At 47.0% G+C, this 21700-nt stretch overlaps 1 protein-coding gene across 7 annotated transcripts in view; it reads left to right on the top strand.

The window, feature by feature from the left end:
• The first annotated feature begins 731 nt into the window (after positions 1-731).
• The window catches only part of LOC137536227 (membrane-spanning 4-domains subfamily A member 4A-like), a 106528-nt gene continuing 85559 nt past the window's right edge, over positions 732-21700 (top strand). For 3 of the 7 annotated variants that reach the window (XM_068258346.1, XM_068258347.1, XM_068258345.1), the window contains exon 1: positions 12382-12814. In XM_068258346.1, the coding sequence (XP_068114447.1) occupies positions 12523-12814 (292 nt within the window). In that variant the 5' untranslated portion in view covers positions 12382-12522. Of the gene's footprint in view, positions 854-12011; positions 12089-12381; positions 12815-13210; positions 13251-21700 lie in introns of those variants that run through there. The other 4 variants (XM_068258351.1, XM_068258349.1, XM_068258348.1 and 1 more) reach the window with 4 other exon arrangements.

The raw sequence follows: 21700 nt of genomic DNA, 5'->3' as shown, positions 1-21700 counted from the left end.
AGTATAAAAGGAGCTCTGCGCAGCATGACTGGTTTAGCTGCTGATCCATGGTCAACGGGCTATATTTTGTTTTTCGTATTTGAAATGTAGATTTAATGTTCTGTTCTGTTGTCCTTTCCACTGGCACCTTGTCACTTAGCACTTAGCACATGTCACTTAGCACTTTGTCCCCTGACAAAGCCCTCCATTTTGAGGTTGTGACACATGTAGGGGTGGTGGTGGGGTTTACTTTATTTATGTAGTCAACAGTATTCATTAGCAAGCAGTCGACGGTTGTGATCTGTGTGCCTCCCTAGACAGCAACATATAGGCCTCTCAGATCCATATACTTGTCTATAACTCGACTCCCTGAAAGTCATTTCCAACAATCAGTAGCTGATCTTCTGTTTAAATTGTTGAAACAAAAGTTACATTTTAGATTTTGTCCTCCTTCAGGTTAGGTTATGAGTTTAGTATACCAAATATGTAGTGTGTGTTATGCTAGCAGTTAGTTTCTTTGTGCCGTCAGTTGTTCATGTACAACTTTAGTCTCTTTAGTTTAGCCAGTAGAAATTAATCACGTCAGAGCCAAGGATCTGCTGCTTGTTGTGGAAGATTTCTGTGGTCTGCTCTCAGATCCTGTATTTATTTTGCACTGGTGTCATGTGCCTTCTCTTTTTCACGCATTCTCAAAGTACTGTTTATTCTCTGTTGTGGTTCTGCTTTTACTGAGTTCATTTTTTGCAGCTGGGAGTACACCTTGAATGGATCTTTGAGGAAGAGGATATTTATCTTATTTGCCTCTGCTTTTCTGCTGCACCTCCTTATCCGGTGGGCCTTTGTGCAGATGAGGTCAACCCTTTGCATTAGTTCGGTAGGACGGTAACACAACCTGCCTGTATGTAATGTATGACCTGTTTTTTCTCTTGTATGCATAGGCAAGCATTTTTAAGGATTATGCAGCTGTTCAATGGTCTGCATTATGAAGGTGGCAGTAGTGATTGTTATTAGGGTATCTTCTTCTCTCTGCTGACCCTTGGTAACCAGTTTTAGGGGTTTGATTGTAGCAAGTTAAAGCGGAATATAACCCTGCATTTCAACTTTGCTCTAAAATATTATTTACAGCATATTATATGCAAAAAGCATTTTTTTTACTAGACCAGCATTGGAAGGGTTAAACACAGATGTTTCAAGTTCCATGGAGAGATATGCAGAAGTTCAGATTGTTACATTCTATGTATCTATTGATAAACAGTTACACACTCTTTGGCAGTCCTCCAAGCTCCTTCAGTCAGAGAGATTAGTCACATTCAACAATTAGATACATTTCTGTAAACAAAATTTATCTCTTTTCAGCTTCGGATGCGTCTGCAGAAATCTAAAGGAACTTTAAAGCCCTGTGTAACCCTTCCAATGCTGGTCTAGTAAAAAAAAAAATGCTGGTTGCATATAATATACTGTAAATAATGTTTTAGAGCAAAGTTGAAATGCAGGGTTATATTCCGCTTTAAGCAATAATGTTGTGATTATCAACAGTGCTCTGTAATAATGAAGGTGCTAGTAAAGTCCTAGCTTCAGATTTATGGATGCACATACAGTTGTTTATCTGGGTTGTCTGGGTCTTCTTGTGCTTACTTTGCATTGTGCAATTGCTCTATCTCAAATGTGGCTAGTGTGGATGTAGGTCTTTTTTCATCCCCAGTCCCCCCTGTTATAATTTAAGTAGGCCTCAGTTATTTGGACTGAGTTAGTCAAAAAGGCTTGATGAGCAGACCTGCCCTTTAAGGGGATTTTCTCTTAGAGAGAAAATCTGCAGTTCTGTCAGCAGAACTAGAACATACCAAGAAGCTGTTCTGTGGACAAGGCCGCAGGTCTCGCTGACCTCAGCTTGTACGCCACTGGAACAATAAACATCAGCCATATTTAATAAACATACACATTCCAGTAAGTAAAAGAAAGGGGACATTAAATATTAATCGAGTGGGTGGGTATTATGACACCACGAGGTGGCCCAACCAATAGTCTGGTCTAGGGGAGGGAGAATATGATGTCACAGTTAACTCTTTCCTAGTCGGTATTAAAATGGAGGTGGGCGATCAGAGCTCACTCTGCTTCATACTTTCATGCCTTCCATCTCTGACTTCTACTGACTGGAACCCAATTATTTTTCTAAGCATGTTCATTCCTTTCTGTAATCTGATATAATGTATGCTGTACATAGGTAGTCTAGATGTAACATAGAGTAGATGCAAGAAGACCTGGGTACCTTCAGCAGGAAGGTACTCACACAGCTGTAACGCAACATGGAAGATTGGCTTTGCTAGGGTGTGAGGAACTGTATCTACCTGTATATCTGTTTCATGAATAAACTTCTTAAACGTTGAAGAAGCCTGAGAAAGTCTATCTCCTGCTTGCTGTGTGAGAGTCAACTTATCTCACAGTCTGTGAGACGCAGCTATAAGAAGTTGCTGGTGTCGAAGCAAGGTGATTTAGAACAGTTTACAACAGTGGTGCTGAAACCCCCCTTCACTGCCTAGCAAAACAGGCAGACAGGGGCCAGGGGCCGAAGTTTTCAAGATATTCCACAGCGACACAAGCGGAGTTGACGCGGACTGGAAAGCTTATCAAGAGGATAAGTGGTGTGTGGGAGGCCGCTAAAGAGGCCAACACACGGACTGCAATCCGGGTGATGATCAGCGGCGAGTCATGGACCTGTTTTATTTGGATTGTAATGTACACGCAATCTAGCCGAACAAATGATTCCGTGGTGAGGTATCCCAGGCAGAGGTTTTGAGCAAGTTACCTTCGGGACCGGGAGAATCCGCTGAGAGAACGCTCAGTAAACGCTCACCGAGGTCGATCGACTCGTGGAAAGAACTTGCCGTCAGCTGATCGGATTGGAAGTCGGTACAAGTCTGTAGAGCCAGGCAAGTATAGCGTTTCGTTTATTTGGTTTTGTAGCAATGTTTGTGGTCTGTGATATGTTAACAGTGTTTTTTTCTACAGCTGTGTGTTATCTTTCTGTGTTATGCTGGTAGCAGCGTATATAGTTTCGGTTTCTCTCTGTGCAGTTCTGGGCGGGGAGGGAGGCCAGCGGTGTTTATTTTTCTCCAGTGCTCTGTCGAGCAGATGGTGGATAGTGAGGAGGGCAGTTAGGGGGAGGAATAGAGAGGAAACGTTGGTGTACGAGAGCCCAGAATAGTGGGGATACTGGTTCCAGTCAATGCTATTAGTTAGTTAGTGCTATGTGATGTTTATATAATCTCAGCATGATTCAGTGTCATGGGTTTTATTAGGTTTTTTCTTGCGGATCGCAGAGCGTAGGTTTAGTGGGAAGGGGGGCCAATACAGTGCATCCTCCCACCCCCCCTCTCTACAGATTGGGGGAAGCATGGTTAAGGTTTGTGTCCGCGGATATCTGCTAACAGCTGGGAGATTTGTTAAGTTTCTGTCACTCCGCATTCCAGGCAAAGGTTTATGATATGAGTAAAGTTTCGGTGTAGTTGTGGAGAATTCCTTCTGTTCAGGATGTTTTATTTTCAGCCGTCATAAGATCGGAGTTCTGTGGGAAGCGTTTGAGTGCACGGGGTTGGGTGCATGTTTTTTTTCCTCCATCTACATGTCCAAGATGATTTACGTTTTTTTTTCTGGGAAGGAGATAGGAAATTTCACACACTGCTGTGTCTGTTTTTGCAGGTATCCGAGAAATATATATGCTGAAATGTTTAGTGTGCATACTATGCCTTGTATGTTCTATGTATGTTCTAACTGTTCTTTTCTGAAGGTGCATAGGATTAAGTGGTTGCTATGGGGGACTGACATAGCAGCCATCTTGGCTGGCATGCCATGATTTAACAAGGCGTCGGGTTTCTGAGAAAGCCACTCCCATCTGCATGATGTATCAGGAGGGGAGGGGGCGGGAAGCGCCCACTGATAGGCACGCCCCGATGGCAGGGGGGAGGATGTGCTGGGGGGATCCCACGTCCCACGTCACAGCTGTGCACAAGGCGCCGTGCACGGAAGCAGCTGGTGGGAGGGGGGGTCCAGAGTGGGGACATAAGAGAGATTCTACTGAGTTTCTCGGCTTCCAGATGATTTCCTCAGAAGAAGTCTGGGCACAGGGAGTGTCCGCATACGTGAGCCAAGCAAGTTGCAGGGTCACGGATAGGAAGTGTTTCCCAGCTAGGTGCAGGGAGACACGGCGCAGCGCAGATCAGGAAAGTGTCTGTACTGAGTTGCTTATGGGATTATTCCTGTAAGTGGGGCACCTTACCGGGTAGTGCAGCATGAGTTCCCAACAGTGCAGCAAGGGGGTGCCGGAGTTGGAAAAAGGGAGTTGACCAATCCGGGTTTCCGTCGCCGCTGCTGCAGAGCGGTAACGTTTTTTTCCGTTTTTTGTCATGGACAGGGCCAGAGCTTGACTAAGAGGTCTATGCTGGGCTGGGGCTGTTTTTTGTGCGTTTTTTTTCGTCCACTGATGGGTCAAATATGTTTTTTCCAGCTCCTATCAATTGTAGCACAAAGAACAAGAACTGACAGCAGTTCATGGGGCAATTATACAAATGAAAGAATTGCCATGTACAGAGTGACAGTGTATCAGTGCGGTGTTTGCCATATGACTACCTACCACGTGGGCATTCAGGGATCTGCATACAGGCATGTGACGCTGGTATGCTTAGCCCTGCACCCTGTGTAGTTTAAGTGCAAAGTGCTCCTTCCTACAGGGAGGCAGCCATTTTTTTTGTGAAACCTGGAGGTAGTGGCACGGCAAACTTTGATCAGAGGGTACAACACACAGAACTTCTAGCAGAGCTGGTATCGCGATGAAGTTCTAGATAAGTTAATGCAAAAATGAGTAAGAGCATTGCAGGCTCACCTGCAAAGCAGCAACAGGTGTGGCATCCGTAATCTGTGCATGCGACGGCCGCGCATGGACAGATAGGGGGGGATGTGGAGGAGCTGCAATGAGGTGAGAGCTTCCAGAGGTGGAGCATATTTTAAACAGGTAAGTATTGAGGATAGTACTGAGGTAGGGGGGTGAAGTTTAACTCCAATCTACCAAAAAGAGTAAACAGAGTTCATGAGATGAGAACCATAAAGCAACGAGATCAATTACGATATATATTGATCAATTTAAAGTGTACAGAGTACAAGCCGCAGGGCGAATCCCAAATCATTAATAAGAATTGATTTGTTTGTATTTTGATTTCAGGAGTTGGGCAATATGGAATCGAGACAGCTGCAGTGCTGGCAGCAAAGATGGAGATGTCAGTCGGATAAGCGAAAGGTTCCAGATGCCAATCTAAGTTTGGAAAAACACGAGATTCCTGAAATTGGAAAGAGACTAAAACACGAGATTCCTGAAATTGGAAAGAGACTAAAACACGCGATTCCTGAGATCGGAAAACGTCTAAAAAAACTGACTGAGCAAAGCATAGTGCAAATTGCTAATGTTTTTCTTTCCCAAGGTGGTGCTTTTATAATGAAGAGTACCGTGCTGATGGTGATCCTAGGTTGCCATTTCGTCCTAGGAGAACGAAGAGAGGACATTCTCATGTATAATAAGGGGTTAATGAGAATGCAAGGCCCAAGCATGTTAATGTTTGGTGACAAAGGTACTAATCCTTTCACACCTCCCTCCGCTTGGCACAGATGGACCATGCAGGGACGGAGGAAAAGAGCACTTGTGCCAGGAGAAAACAAATTTCATGGCACAATGTGGGTGAAAGGTCTGAAGGGTCAGGTGTGCGGGCAGTGGGAATTGAATGGCAGTGTAAATCTGCTATTGAATGCCACACTCCCAGAATCGATGCACCAATCCAAAGGTTTGTTAAAAGGTACATTGCAGTACAATGGGTACATGCAAAAGGTGGAGTGTGTGATTCAGGGGTACCTTGTCTTGGTTATACAGAGTGAGATGGTTCCAGATTGGAGAGGAATGAGCAGGAGGCGTCAATTCTCCTACCAGAGAGACGCAGGGGACAACATCACACTCTGGAGCTACCAACAGAGAGTGCCTCTGAAACAACTATACACACGTAAAGGCTGGAAAGCCGAGGGTTGGTGGTTCTCGAAACAAGAAGTAAAAATCGAGATCAAGCCACATTTCCAGGTGACAAAGAGGGTGGGGAGAGCGGTCCCGGGGGAGGGAAAGCCAACACAGGGAACCCCATTCACACTACACGGGTCACAACAGGGGACGATATTACACAGTCCATATGCAGCCTCTTATCCTCATGCTAGTTGGGTAAGTGAAGATGTACTCTTAATTGAAAGATTGCAGAGAGTACAGTCTTCCTGACCTCAGGTACATATTGTGCCTCAGGACATAAGGGGGGAAGAGGTCCAATCAGGACAGTGGGGGGCATATTTTGTCAGGGAGATGCTAAAGGATCCTGTGCAACTGAGATTGGACAAGGGGAGGTATATTAATTTTTCTGGAGAAGGATCTTTTGCATGGCAGCTTCGAGATGTTTGGGTGAACAAATGGAAACGGTGCAACATTCCTTTAGGCACCGCCACATTTCTTAGTTCCCACCTCAACACATGTCTTACACCAGGACCTGAGAGGTCAAACCTTTTTGGTGCTAGACGGGGAGGTGAAACGAGTAGAGTTGTCCTCATGCGGGCAATTCTTGCAGAAGTACCTGCGTTGGCCGGGGCAAGTCAAATTTAATGAAGAAGCCTGCAGGCTCAATAATGCAGAATGCGAGGCTACCATTCAAAAGATCCACCCTGAAGCCAAACCGATAGTTCCGGTGGCTGAAGGAAAGGTTTGTTTTTTTAGCATCCTGTCTAAGGACACATTCAAGGTACATGTTCATAATTGTTCCAATAAGGGGGATCTGTCAAGGGGAACATATTGGGTGAGCGGAGATCCCATATGGATCCAGTCATCCAGGTTGGATGACGTTATTTCTCAAATCGTTAAGAGAACTCTAAAGTTCAAAGTTTCACGGGAAGTTCCCATCCTGAAAGAGAACACGACATGGGACAAAGGGGAACAGGTTTTGACCCAAGACGACCACACTTTGTTACAAAGGTTAAACAAACAGTACACTAAGTTAGAGGTAAGATTTCACCATGATTCAGGTGATCTTAACGAGGTAGAACACAAAAATAAGCAGGTGAGTTCCAGTCTGACCTGGTGGAAAAGGTTTCCAATGATGTTCCAGGGACACTCGGACTGGGCCTCTGCAGTTCCAAAGTTCTTTCTACACCCACTGGTCGTCTGGATGGGGATGACAACTTTAGGCATCATTATCCAGGTGAGGTTGCGTGTTAAAATTATGTAAAACAAATTAACCTGGTCCAGAGATTGGTGCCTCATAAACAATCTCATGAACCAATATTTTTAAATTAAGGGATATACAGGGTTACGGGTATAGGTTTAGTAGTACCGGTGATGGAGTTGATTGTATAAAGGCGCTCTTTTAGAAGGCACCTGGCACTGCTCCATTGAGTAACAAACACACAAGTTTCACTTTTCTGTGGTCATGCAAGTTTGTGAGTGATACGCAAGTGACGCAAATGCTGAGCATGTGGTATAGAGGGACTTAGAAGTAGGGCCTCCCCAGAGAGCCTGGTTACAGGAAGACCAAGAGGTCGTGCTCTCTCTCTTCAAGGGGTAACCACCGAGAGCAGAGAAGGTGTGTGAGCACGAACATCGAAAAGTGAAACATAAAGAAAAGAAACCAGGTACAGGTGGGTTCAGAAGCTGGGATCTGCAGGTCAAGCCTTTTTAGGGGGGATTGTTATAATTTAAGTAGGCCTCAGTTATTTGGACTGAGTTAGTCAAAAAGACTTGATGAGCAGACCTGCCCTTTAAGGGGATTTTCTCTTAGAGAGAAAATCTGCAGTTCTGTCAGCAGAACTAGAACATACCAAGAAGCTGTTCTGTGGACAAGGCCGCAGGTCTCGCTGACCTCAGCTTGTACGCCAATGGAACAATAAACATCAGCCAGTTTTTATAAACATCCACATTCCAGTAAGTAAAGGAAAGGGGACATTAAATATTAATCGAGTGGGTGGGTATTATGACACCACGAGGTGGCCCAACCAATAGTCTGGTCTAGGGGAGGGCGAATATGATGTCACAGTTAACTCTTTCCTAGTCGGTATTAAAACGGAGGTGGGCGATCAGAGCTCACTCTGCTTCATACTTTCATGCCCTCCATCTCTGACTTCTACTGACTGGAACCCAATTATTTTTCTAAGCATGTTCATTCCTTTCTGTAATCTGATATAATGTATGCTGTACATAGGTAGTCTAGATGTAACATAGAGTAGATGCAAGAAGACCTGGGTACCTTCAGCAGGAAGGTACTCACGCAGCTGTAACGCAACATGGAAGATTGGCTTTGCTAGGGTGTGAGGAACTGTATCTATCTGTATATCTGTTTCATGAATAAACTCCTTAAACGTTGAAGAAGCCTGAGAAAGTCTATCTCCTGCTTGCTGTGTGAGAGTCAAGTTATCTCACAGTTTGTGAGACGCAGCTATAAGAAGTTGCTGGTGTCGAAGCAAGGTGATTTAGAACAGTTTATAACACCCCCGTTTAATGTATCTTCTCAAATCAGGTCCACCATTATAATAGCATTACATATTTTTATTGAACCAGCAGCACACAAATTAGCAGATGTGTAGTCAGAGCCGGGACAAGGTCCTCCAGCACCCAAGGCTGAGACAACAAAGTGCGCCCCTCCATCCCTCCCACCCCAGCCGTCACACACTGATTTCTATTAGAGTAAGAGGCACCCCAGGGCCCCCAACACCTTAATCTCTAGTTATCTGGCTTGCAGTCACTGCCATGTATCCCCTTTTCTTTGTTCTCTTTGCTTCAAACACCATAGGGGAATGATAGCTGAGTGCATTGTGCGCCCCCTCCTACACTGCGCCCTGAGGCTGGAGCCTATCTCGTCTCTGCCTAAGTATGCCCTGCGTGTAGTCAACATCACTACTGACTGGTAGGTGAAACCAGTGCCACAGCTAACTCCGGGCACACAACTCTAGGTAATCAGGAGGCTGGGTTCAAAGTGGGACGTTGCGGTGCTGCATTATAAAGTTTTATAATGCAGCTTACCGCACTGTAATGAGAAGTGTATGCGATGTTCATTGTGCAACATTAGAGTTTTGTTGTACCGTGTAGCGTTATGGTAACGCACTTCTGCAGTGCGTTACCTCTAAACACACACGTTAGCAGGTACAGGAAAGCATACTTTTCATTGACTGTATGCTTTACTGTACCTACATCATTATGCGACTATGATGCAGCCTTAATCTGCGTTAACACTTTTTTTTGTTGAGTTGCGTTGTAATGTTGTGTGCAACTTTACAACGCAACGTCCCACTGTGAACCGTGCTGATCAGATAAAACAAAACACAGAGGTGGCAAACCACTGCTCACCATTGAAAGGCTCACACTCAAAACATGCTGTGCGATTTACTCCAAATATATTGTGTTGCAGCAGAGCCAATGGTGTTCCGCCTCTCTTTCAAAAATCTAAATAAACCAGTTTGGGCAATCCGTTCTCCACTTACATAAGACCTCAGGTTTTGTGCAAGCTGATAGTGGATTTGAGGAAAATGATTGGCTGTCTTGCACACTGACAAGGTAATCCCTGGGGGATTGGACTGAAAAAATATCTATCTATCTATCTATCTACCGTATTTTTCTGACTATAAGACGTACCTGACCATAAGACGCATCTAAGTTTAGAGGACAACAAAAACCAAGGGGAAAAAATAGATACTAAACCTGGTGCATCCATGATGAAGGGGCATCTTGTGGATTATGCCCCCTTTGTACCTCATGCCCCCTTGTACCTCTTGTGTCTCCCTGTGTCCCCCTTGTTTCCTCCTGTGTCCCCCTCTATGCCCCTTTGTGTCTCCCTTATATCCTCCTCTATGCTCCTTTGTGTCCTCCTCTATGCTTCTTTGTGTCCCTGTGTCCTCCTTTTGTCCCCGTTTCTTCCTCTGCATGGGCACAGTACAGGGAGTTACCGACTGTGCGGCAGGTTGTAGGTTTGTATTGGCAGGTGTTCCCAAGTGAAGAAGTCCCTGCATTTGGACTATAAGACGCAATTACTTTTTCCCCCCTACTTTTGGGGGAGAAAAAGTGAGCCTTATAGTCCAAAAAATACAGTATCTATCTATCTATTTATCTATCTATCTATCTATCTATCTATCTATCTATCTATCTATCTATCTATCTATTTATCTATCTATCTATTGTATTTAGTAAAACCTTGGTTTGAGAGCGGTTTAAAATACAAGCAAAAATGGTTGCGAGATTTTTACTTGATATACATGCAACATCTTGATAGACAAGCAAAAAACATTTACATGTGTCACATCATCACAACTGAGCCGATGTTTCTTCTCTCCTTGACGCTGCAGCATTGTACCTAGCCCTCCTGGCGGTTTGCAAAAAAATCGCCAGGGGGCAGCAAATCTTTTTTTTTTTAATTTTTTTTTTTTTTCATGTAGCGAGACAAAGTCTCGCTACATGATAGCCGCTGCTCAGTGGCATCCCCCCAGCCCCTCCGATCGCCGCCGGCGATCGGAGATCCGGAGATCCCGTTCAAAGAACAGGATCTCCCGGAGGGCTTCCCCCGTCGCCATGGCGACGGGGCGGGATGACGTCACCGACGTCATCGACGTCGTGACGTCAAAGGGGATTCCGATCCACCCCATAGAGCTGCCTGGCACTGATTGGCCAGGCAGCGCACGGGGTCTGGGGGGGGGGGCGGCTGCGGCGCGACGGATAGCGGCGGATCGGCGGGTAGCGGCGGCGATCGGGCACTGCACGCAGCTAGCAAAGTGCTAGCTGCGTGCAGCAAAAAAAAAAATTATGCAAATCGGCCCAGCGGGGCCTGAGCGGTGCCTTCCGGCGGCTTACCCCGAGCTCAGCTCGGGCTTACCGCCAGGAAGGTTAATCTGAGTGTAGGGACTGTACAAAGTCACATGTCCGTGAAATCCTCAAAACTAGGCAAAAGCAACTGTCATTGGATAAGTTCCTTGTTAAAGTCACACACACAAAAAATGGTTGGTGTGAGCCAACAGATGGCAATGATTCAGTTATGGTGAAAGTCTTGTTTACATATAAATTATATACAGTACAGAACTTTGTATTAAATATTTTTCTATAACTATTTTTGGATTGTGGAACGAATCACTTGAATTTACATGAATCCTTATGGGGAAATTCACTTTGATATAAGAGTGCCTTGGATTACAAGCATGTTTCCAGAACGATTTAAGCTTGCAAACCAAGGTTGCTCTGTATAAATATAGTTGTCATAAAAGTATTAAGAAGGCAAACTTCTGTTTTGCATAGCATTTTAGTAAGGGGGCTTTTTGGTCTCTATCAGCCCCTTACACACTCCTAGGAGTCTTAGTTCACCATGAGCTTGCTGGGCAATTTGTAACTCAAAGACATATAGTGAATTTATATAACAGTGTGTGTATGTAACAATTGATATTACGGTATGTGCATATTGCCAGATGTGTGAATCTTAATATGGCCACTAACGGTCCAATTTCTATAAAAAAATAGTTTGAGCGATGCGAAATTCTGATCGGATTAGCAGTAAATTATCTCCATTGATGGGCACAATCGATTACGAACGATTATAAAAATAGTTGTCCGATTGGATTTTGATCAAAACAAAATTTGGATTTTCTTGTTGGTTGTGATAGGTAGGAAAAAAAGATTGGTCTGTTGATGGTGTAGTGAACAATTTTTCTTCTGATCAGAATGATCTGATCGCTCAAACGATTTTTCGCTAGAAATTAGATGGTTAGTGGCCTCCTTAAGCGGCTGTTTATGCCTGTGAAAATCAGTTGTGTATTTCTCAAGCATTGTATGACTCATTAGGATTCAAGTGAGACCCATAGCAAGATACAAGGGTTAAAAAAAATAGGAAATGAAAGTAGCCAGTCTGTTACTAGAAACTGATTCTGGTAAGGACAAGGCTAATTGCCTATGTATGCAGACTGGGGAGGAGTAAGTTGATTTTATAAAATGTATTAAAGGAGTGAGCTTGATTAGGCAAGAGAGAGGCTTTCGCTTTGCTCGACAATACACGATTACACGGCTCTCATTGTGGTATGTATACTTTATGCAATTGTAAGGATCTCCAGTTCTGCCTGTCATTGCAGTGATGGGCTGACTTTGCATTGGTTTCAGTCTGCACATTACTGCAATGGAATGGTATGCAAGTCTGTGAGGATTCCCAGTTCTTTTTCTCACTGAAGTTTTGGGCTGGCTTTGCATTTGGCTCAGTCTTACTGCAGTGAAATAACATGGGAGTGTCTGAACACCTGCAAGGTGAGGGCCTTGTTAGCGGAGTACTTACGATCCAGACTTCCCAGCAGCCTTTGCTGTCGCATTGTTTGTCCTCCCTGCTTGTGCAGCCTCAGTTCTTGTTCCTGTCTTGCCTGAGTCCTTGGATTTATAATCTGTCTGTTTGCTCCAGTCCTGCCTGACTTCTTGGAGTTATAGCCCGTGTGTTTGCTCTTGTCCTGTATGCTGTATTCTGGATGAATATCTACATACCTGCTGTTGGACTTGAACTTATTAACACTGTCTGGGTAAATATTCCTGCAAAGCTGCTTCATGAGCATAATGTCGCATGCTTGTTCCTGAACTGTCTGGAATCTACTCTGAACGTTTTTCATGTACATACCTTCACTGTAAATAAAACATCACTTTCCATCAAATCCTGGGCATCTGCATCTTTGGGAGTTCATCTGCACGAAGCTAAGTCTCGTCAGACAGAATGCCTACTGGTGAGCATGACAGCAATATATTTGGTGGTCCTAAACAAATACGGTATGTTGTTAGATATTTTAGCAGTTGGCATTTTGATTATATTCTTGTTATATGTAATTTTTGTTTATTCTTAGTACAGTATTACAAGAATACATTTCATATAAAAGAAAGCTTCTTAGCCCGAGTGTTCTCATTATTTCATGAAGGGGTTACTGCTACAAAACAATATAACAGTGGTTAAAGGACTTTTGAGGCGATAAATTAAACATATCTTTACTTACCTATGGCTTCTTCCAACCCCTAGAAGGCATTTGTGTCCCTCGGTGCATCTACGGTCTTCTCCGAGGTCCTGATAGCAGCCTCTAAGGATCGCCGACCAATGATAGGTCAGAGTTTTCTGCAAATGCACAGTGTACAAGCACCCTCATGTGATTGCAGCCACATCATCAGGAGCGTACTGCGCCTGCATTCTTCTAAGGGCTGGAAGAAGCCCCAGGTAAGTAAAAATTAAAGGCCAACCGCCGTTGCGAGCATGGTGTGTGCTGTAGCGTGTGGCAGTGGGCACTAGGACCTGGGAATAGGCATACTTCCTGCCTGGGCTGGTGGTTTGGAGGCTTCCCCACCGTGTTATCGCCGCCACCTCAAGCACGCAGGACGGATGGACGGAATCCCTCCTGCCCTCCCCGTTGTTTTGTTGCAGTGCAGGCTGGGGAGAAAAAGAGGACGACGCTTCCACCACCGTTTGTGAGACCCAGCCTGCCTACAGCTGTGTGCACTGCCTGTGCAAGCTTGTGACACAGCCTGTCTGCAGCTGAGTGCACTGCCTGTGCAGGCTTGTGACACAGCCTGCCTGCAGCTGCATGCACTGTCTGTGCAGGCTTGTGACACAGCCTGCCTGCAGCTACGTGCACTGCCTGTGCAGGCTTGTGACACAGCCTGTCTGCAGCTGCGTGCACTGCCTGTGCAGGTTTGTGACACTGTCTGTGTGTCTGAGAGAGATATGGGGGCCAGGACTATATATACACACACACACGCACTGTATTTTTCGCCGTATAAGATGCTCCGGAATGTAAGACGCACTTAGATTTAGAGGCCAAAAAACGGGAAAAAAATATAAACTAAACCTGGTGCGTCCATATTTCAGGAGCGTCTTCTACATGACCTCCCCCAAATGGTGTCCTCCTGTGTCCCCCATGTGTCCTCCTATGTCCCCATGTCTCCTCCTGTACCCCCCATGTCTCCCCACGTGTCCTCCTGTCACCCCCATGTGTCCTCTTGTTTCCCCTAAGGGTCCTCCTGTCACCCCCATGTGTCCTCTTGTCTCCCCTAAGGGTCCTCCTTTCACCCCAATGTGTCCTCCTGTCTCCCCCAAGGGTACTCCTGTCACCCCCAAGTGTCCTCTTGTCACCCCCAAGGGTACTCCTGTCTCCCCTGTGTCCTCCTGTCTCCTCTATGTGTCCTACTGTCACCTCTATGTGTTCTCCTATCACCTCTATCTATGTGTCCTCCTGTCACCCCATGTGTCCTCCTGTCACCCCATGTGTCCTCCTGTCACCCCATGTGTCCTCCTGTCACCCCACCATGTGTCCTCCTGTCACCCCACCATGTGTCCTCCTTTCACCCCACCATGTGTCCTCCTGTCACCCCATGTGTTGTTCTGTATCCCCATGTGTCCTGTCTCCCCATGTGTCCTGTCTCCCCATGTGTCCTGTCTCCCCATGTGTCCTGTCTCCCCATGTGTCCTGTCTCCCCATGTGTCCAGTCTCCTCATGTGTCCTGTCTCCACATGTGTCCTGTCTCCACATGTGTCCTGTCTCCCCATGTGTCCTGTCTTCTCATGTGTCCTGTCTTCTCATGTGTCCTGTCTCCTCATGTGTCCAGTCTCCTCATGTGTCCTGTCTCCACATGTGTCCTGTCTCCACATGTGTCCTGTCTCCCCATGTGTCCTGTCTTCTCATGTGTCCTGTCTCCTCATGTGTCCTGTCTCCCCATGTGTCCTGTCTCCCCATGTGTCCTGTCTCCCCATGTGTCATGTCTCCCCATGTGTCCTGTCTCCTCATGTGTCCTGTCTCCCCATGTGTCCTGTCTCCCCATGTGTCCTGTCTCCCCATGTGTCATGTCTACCCCAGTGCCTCCGGTCTCCTTCATGTGTGCATCTGTGGCTGTCTCTCCCCGTCTTGCCTCTCCCCCTCCTCTTTCTGTCTCTGGGTCCCCCACCGTGTGGGCAGCCGTAGCGGCAGCAGCTTACCTCCTCATTGATGACGCGTCATTAGAAGCCGGCACTAGAGGAAGCCGCACAGCAAAGCCGGATGTCTTCAATCGCTGCGGGCAAGATGGAGGAGGTAAGCTGCTGCCACTACCACTGCTCACACGGGTGGGGGACCCAGAGACAGAAAGAGGAGGGTGGAGAGGCAAGACAGCCACAGATGCACACAGGCAGGGAATCCCCGATAACGGAGGGACGGTGGTTCGGCGGACGTTCGTAAGTCGGGGATTCCCTGCCTTTTCCGTATAAGACGCAAACACTTTTTCTCCCCATTTTTTGGGGAGAAAAAGTGCGTCTTATATGGCGGAAAATACGGTATATATAAATATATATATTATTGCTGTATGGCTGCATATGCCTGTTTCCTTTCTTTAAAGGAAGGGAGTGGCTGGAGGTGCTAATTACTGTTTTGTTGGGGGGCCTGGGTCCGGTGCCTGTCTGATATCTGTTTTGTGGGTAGAGTGGGGCTGCCGGCTGCGTGATCTCCATTTTGTGTGTGTGTGGGGGGGTGCATAATTACTGTTTTGGGGGGCCTGCCTGATTTCCATGATGTGATGTGGGAGGGGGGTGCTTGCATGATTTCCGTTTTTTTGTTTTTCTGGGGGAGGGTTGCCTGAAATCCATTGTGTGTGTGTGTGTGTGGAGGGGGGGGGGGCTTGTCACGGAGCAGCCGTGAGAAACTAAAACGCAACCGCTGTCGGTTTCCTGCCTCGATTGCCGTAGCGCTGCCAAATCAGAATCTCATGTCTGTGGATACCAGGCAGTCCAGGGTCTCTGCTGTCTTCATAAGAGCAGCAGAGTTCTTTTCATGAAACCTGGTGCCTGTGACCTGTTAGCCAGAGGTGTAAACTCAAAGCTTGTCCAAGTTGATTTCACATTCAGGTGTTAATTAAAGGAACCAAAAGGTCATTTTCATACAGGGAGATCCCAAGAAACTAGTCACAGCTTGACACCAGACAGCCTGGCTGCAGCCTTAACAGGAGGAAATGAATGTATTATATAATTTTTTGCCTATTTACAGAATACAGTAAATAGGGTAATTATGAGAGCGGTATCATTGGATCCGTAGGGTCATGCTGAATCTCTTGATACCAGTCGAGAGGGGCCTGGGGCCCCTACAGCCCAGGTATGAATCTTCTCAGGAACCTGACCCGCTGCCCTAGCCATGTCTGATACCATATTAATCTTTATTTTCCAACAAGTATGAATCTGTTATCCCCCTAAATATAACTTGTATCGTTCATGAGTTACGGCATTTTATAAGTTTAGCCCTAAAATCTCTCAGAGGGAATGAACTGTCATTGGTGGGTAACTCAGAGGGGGCCGGCATTGCCACACCCCCAAACCAGCTTCATCAAAAGCACATGGCCAGCAGGCGGGCCCTCAGTCCTCCAAATTACACCTTCACAAAAGCACACTGCCAGTCAGGGGACCATGTGGTTGGCGGCCATCTTGTCTGAGCTGGAACAAAGGACAGATGGCTAGCGGCCATCTTGATCGGCCATTTTGTCTGAACTGAACAAAGGACATTTTCCATCTTGCTTGGATTTTAAACTTTTCTGAACTGAACAAAGGAACTCTACAAGTTTTCCCAGAATGGACATATTTCCACAAACCCTAAGTATTTTCTCCTTTTTTATTTCATACTGGCTATTACTGTTTTAATAATTGTTGATTTTAATAATTGTCTGTATATATTAATTATTTATATTGCCGTGAATAAAAGACTTCATTAAAGTCATTCACTGTTCCGCTACCCTGCTTATCAGCCGCACAACTGAAGAGACGCTACTATTGTTCTACTATTGTTGAGATCTAGACAGAATAGAGTGTGTTTAACCGTTTTTATTTGCAGGTCGAGAAATAACCAGTTAGTGAGTTCCTCTGTCTCAGAAAACAGAGGTGGTGGCAGTTTACCCTGAAATAGTGTGTAAAGTTGTAATCACCGTACCTCACAGGCTCCCTTCTGGTTTGTCTGCGGCCAATTCCCATCGGTTCCTACACACTGACTGCGACCAGAGTTTGCACGATCCGTGCGCTGGCACCGTTTGGAAGGCATTTCGCGGTCACAGGAGCCCTAGTGGTCAGACCGCGAAATGCCTTCCAAACTGTGCCAGCGCACGGATCGTGCAAACTCCGGTCGCAGTCAGTGCGTAGGAACCGTTGGGAATTGGCCGCAGACAAACCAGAAGGGAGCCTGTGAGGTACGGTAATTACAACTTTACACACTATTTCAGGGTATAACTGCCACCACCTCTGTTTTCTGAGACAGAGGAACTCACTAACTGGTTATTTCTCGACCTGCAAATAAAAACAGTTAAACACACTCTATTCTGTCTAGATCTCAAACAACAGTAGAACAATAGTAGCGTCTCTTCAGAAGTCTGGTTCAGTTGTGCGGCTGATAAGCAGGGTAGCGGAACAGTGAATTACTTTGATGAAGTCTTTTATTCACGGCAATATAAATAATTAATATATACAGACAATTATTAAAATCAACAATTATTAAAACAGTAGCCAGTATGAAATAAAAAAGGAGAAAATACTTAGGGTTTGTGGAAATATGTCCGTTCTGGGAAAACTTGTAGAGTTCCTTTTGTTCAGTTCAGAAAAGTTTAAAATCCAAGCAAGATGGAAAATGTCCTTTGTTCAGTTCAGACAAGATGGCCGATCAAGATGGCCGCTAGCCATGTGTCCTTTGTTCCAGCTCAGACAAGATGGCCACCAACCACATGGTCCCCTGGCTGGCAGTGTGCTTTAGTGAAGGTGTAATTTGGAGGACTGAGGGCCCGCCTGCCGGCCATGTGCTTTTGATGAAGCTGATTTGGGGGTGTGGCAATGCCGGCCCCCTCTGAGTTACCCACCAATGACAGTTCATTCCCTCTGAGAGATTTTAGGGCTAAACTTATATAATGCCGTAACTCATGAACGATACACGTTATATTTAGGGGGATAACAGATTCATACTTGTTGGAAAATACAGATTAATATGACATCAGACATGGCTAGGTCAGGTTCCTGAGAAGATTCATACCTGGGCTGTAGGGGCCCCGGGCCCCTCTCGACTGGTATCAAGAGATTCAGCATGACCCTACGGATCCAATGATACCGCTCTCATAACTACCCTATTTACTGTATTCTGTAAATAGGCAAAAAATTATATAATCCATTCATTTCTTCCTGGTAAGGCTGCAGCCAGGCTGTCTGGTGTCAAGCTGTGACTAGCTTCCTGGGATCTCCCTGTATGAAAAGGACCTTTTGGTTCCTTTAATTAACATCTGAATGTGAAATCAGCTTGGACAAGCTTTGAGTTTACACCTCTGTCTACTAGGTCACAGGCACCAGGTTTCATGAAAAGAACTCTGCTGCTCTTATGAAGACAGCAGAGACCCTGGACTGCCTGGTATCCACAGACATGAGTTTCTGATTTGGCAGCACAACGGCAATCGAGGCAGGAAACCGACTGCGGTTGCGTTTTCGTTTCTCACGGCTGTTCCGCGACACCTCCCCTTCCTGATGCTGTGAGGGGGTTGTCACCAAGACATCCGCCGTAGCAGCCATTGGCGTTGTTGGGTCTAGTTCCCCCTGACACCGGGACAGCCCATCAGCGTTCCGGTGTCGGCTGCCCGCTTCGTGTAAGTCAACCTGGCTGACGGGTCTCGAGCTGCCGGCACGGCGGGAAAACCCATTGGCGCCTGCGGCTCGGTTCCACTGGACAGGTCGCGGTCTGCTACCATCAGGTTTGACCCGACATGGACCGTTCTGGACAGGGCGTTTGTGCCACTGCGGTCGGATGTGGTGTCTGCCAGGACTGCTGACAACGGGCAGTGGTTTGGGTAGGTCAACAGCCAGTCCGCGCAGGGGTTCCCTGCTAAGGGGCTTTAGACGTAAGGGAACCCCGCGGGAATCCCTGGACCTTTCCAGCTCCTGACAGACGGCACATGCTTTGCAGTAGTTTGCTACATCCCTGTTCATCCTGGGCCAATAAAACTGTCTCCAAATACAGGCAAGTGTCTTGCGGACACCAGAGTGTCCGGTCAGGGAATTATCATGTGCGGATTTCAGCACATGTCCCCTGAACGCACTCTGGACCACAAGCCATTTGGTATTCGCATGTGATCTACCAGTAGGGGGTGGTACAGACTTGCTGTACAGTCTCCCACCTTCCCAGTACACCTTGAAAGCGGCCCCGTCTGCGAGGAGCTCAGAGGCTTGCTGCCTGAGCACCTCCAGGCTTTGGTCCCTTTGTAGAGCTGCTGTGAATACGTTGTCAGTTTCAGCCACCTGGCTCATGTCACACGAGGCCAGCAGCTGAAAGGTCTCATCCCTATGGTCAGAGGAGGGGGAGGAGGCCGGAACCCCCTCCACTTGTTCTGAGCTCAGGTTCTGAGCAGTACAGCTGCGCGGTACTGCTAGCACAGGTATACCTTCAGAATGGCACAGACTGGCATTACTTGAATCATCGTTGCATGCATTAATGACAGTAACAGGCATAGACACATTTTCATTACAGACAGTTGGTACATTAAACACAGGTACAGTTACATCTTCATCACAACAGGCAGTTTGTACATTAAACTCAGGTGCCTTTGAAGCAGGTACTATTGAACCTGGTACCCTTGAACTGGGCACATTCAACCCACCTCCCCCTGGTGCTCCCCCAAGTGTATAAAGTACCTGGTGGTGGGTGGAGAGTCCGTCTCCTTCCGTGAGCGACAAGGCGGTCGTGGCAGGTTCGTAGTAGGACACAAGCTTGCCCAAATCAGTCCCCAGCAACACAGGGACTGGGAGATCCTTCATAACCCCAACAACCCTTTCTTAGACTCCCACCCCCCAGTCGATCTTCACTCTCGCATGGGCTATGTGAAAAAGGGTACCCTCTACTCCAGTAAGGGCAAGGGATCGGCTGGAGCTGATGCTCTCCTTTGGCACAAGGTGTGGGTGAACTAACGTGATTTCAGCTCCGGTGTCTCGGAATCCGGTGACAACCGGTCGCGGATTTCCTTTCCGCGGGCAAACAGAACAAAATCTGATGATCCAGGCTGTAGTTCGCTGGCGGGTTCCCTCTGCTGTGGGTGAGGTACAGGGGATACAGGTGCTGCAGGTGCTGGTGGTGTCTGTCTCCGCTCCGGACAGTCGAATTTCATGTGTCCGGGCTGGCGGCAGTAGTGACAGGTGACCTCTCCAGGGGCTGCAGGCCTGGGTGCAGCAGCTGCGCTGGGTGGCCTCGGTGGCTGACGGCTCACAGGGGCAGGAGAGTCTGCCGGGGTATTGGGCTGACCTCCTCTCCAGCTGGATGGGACAGTTCTGCGTGTATCAGGCACCCGGGTAGTTGCAAAGGTCTCAGCGAGGTCTGCAGCGACAGTTGCTGACGCAGGCTTGCGCTTTAGCACAAACTGTCGTACATCAGCAGGGCAAATGTTCAGAAATTGTTCTAGGACTATCAAGTCCTCCAGGACATCATAAGACCCTTTGGTGAGGCCTAGAGTCCACTGTCGGAGTGTGGTGCGCAAGCTGCTGACCACATCTCGGTACGAATCAGAAGACTTTTTCTGCCAGGCCTTGAACTTTTTTCGATAGGCTTCTGGCGTCAGCTGGTATTTGGTAATGATAGCGTCTTTTATAGCGGCATAATCCTTAACTTTCTCCGCAGGCAATTCTGCGAAAGCATCAAGTGCTTTGTAGCGCAGCAAAGATGTCAGATGTCTGGCCCACTGGTCTTGGGACAGACAATACTGACGACATGCTTTTTCAAAAGATCGCAAAAACAAGTCAATGTCTGTGTCTTTTTCAATATTAGCAAATGTAAATTTTGCACTTACGGGTGATGCAGTTCCTTCAGCAGGGAGGCTGGGCGAAGAATTCCGGCTGGCCTGTTGCACTTTTGGCATGTTTAGCTCATGCTGTCGTTGGCGCTCCCGTTCTCGCTCAGTGGCATCCCTCTCCGCGTGGCGTTCTGCAGCAGCAGCAGCCTTGCGTTCTGCAGATTGGCGTTCCCGCTCCTCACGGACTTCCCGCTTTTGCTCCGCCATGTACTGCAGGAACTTGTCCAGGTCAGTCTCCATCAGCTTTTGTAATGCCTGCTGCATTACCGGGTCAGCACCCATGGACAGTCCAGTACTGGCCAGTTCCGGGCGAGTACTTTCAGAAACTCTGGGATTGGGGTTCACACTGACAGTCTCCTGCGTAACTGTTGTCGCATTGCCCGTAGGTTGCTCAACCTCTGTACACCTAGGATCTTCAGCCTCTGTTTCCCCTTGACTTGAGTCAGATGGGTCGGCGTCTACCACAGCAGACACATCCGGCTCCCGCGGTTGCTGGGTGTCCCATTGAAACAAGTCATTTACCAGGTCCTGGTGTTTCTTGCGGCCGACTTCAATGCCTCTCGCTTGGCAAAGAGTTTGCAGGTCTGCCAGGCACATGTTCTTGTAGTTCCTGGACATTTCCACGCCAAATAAAATAAAACTTTTGGGGAGGGGTACTGGCTACGCAGTCTCTCTGTATATATAAAAAATATATTGCCTTCCAGCTATGCTAATAAATTAATTCGTTTCTGGATAGCGCTAGCGCTATCTTAGAGACTTTCAGCACAACACAGGTCCCAACCGCTGCCAAACACTGTCACAGGAGCCCTAGTGGTCAGACCGCGAAATGCCTTCCAAACGGTGCCAGCGCATGGA

This window comes from Hyperolius riggenbachi, chromosome 10 (genome assembly GCF_040937935.1).
Source record: "Hyperolius riggenbachi isolate aHypRig1 chromosome 10, aHypRig1.pri, whole genome shotgun sequence".
NCBI lineage: Eukaryota > Metazoa > Chordata > Amphibia > Anura > Hyperoliidae > Hyperolius > Hyperolius riggenbachi.
The sequence above is the reverse complement of the archived record's forward strand: the minus strand, read 5'-3'. Positions and strand labels throughout refer to the sequence as shown.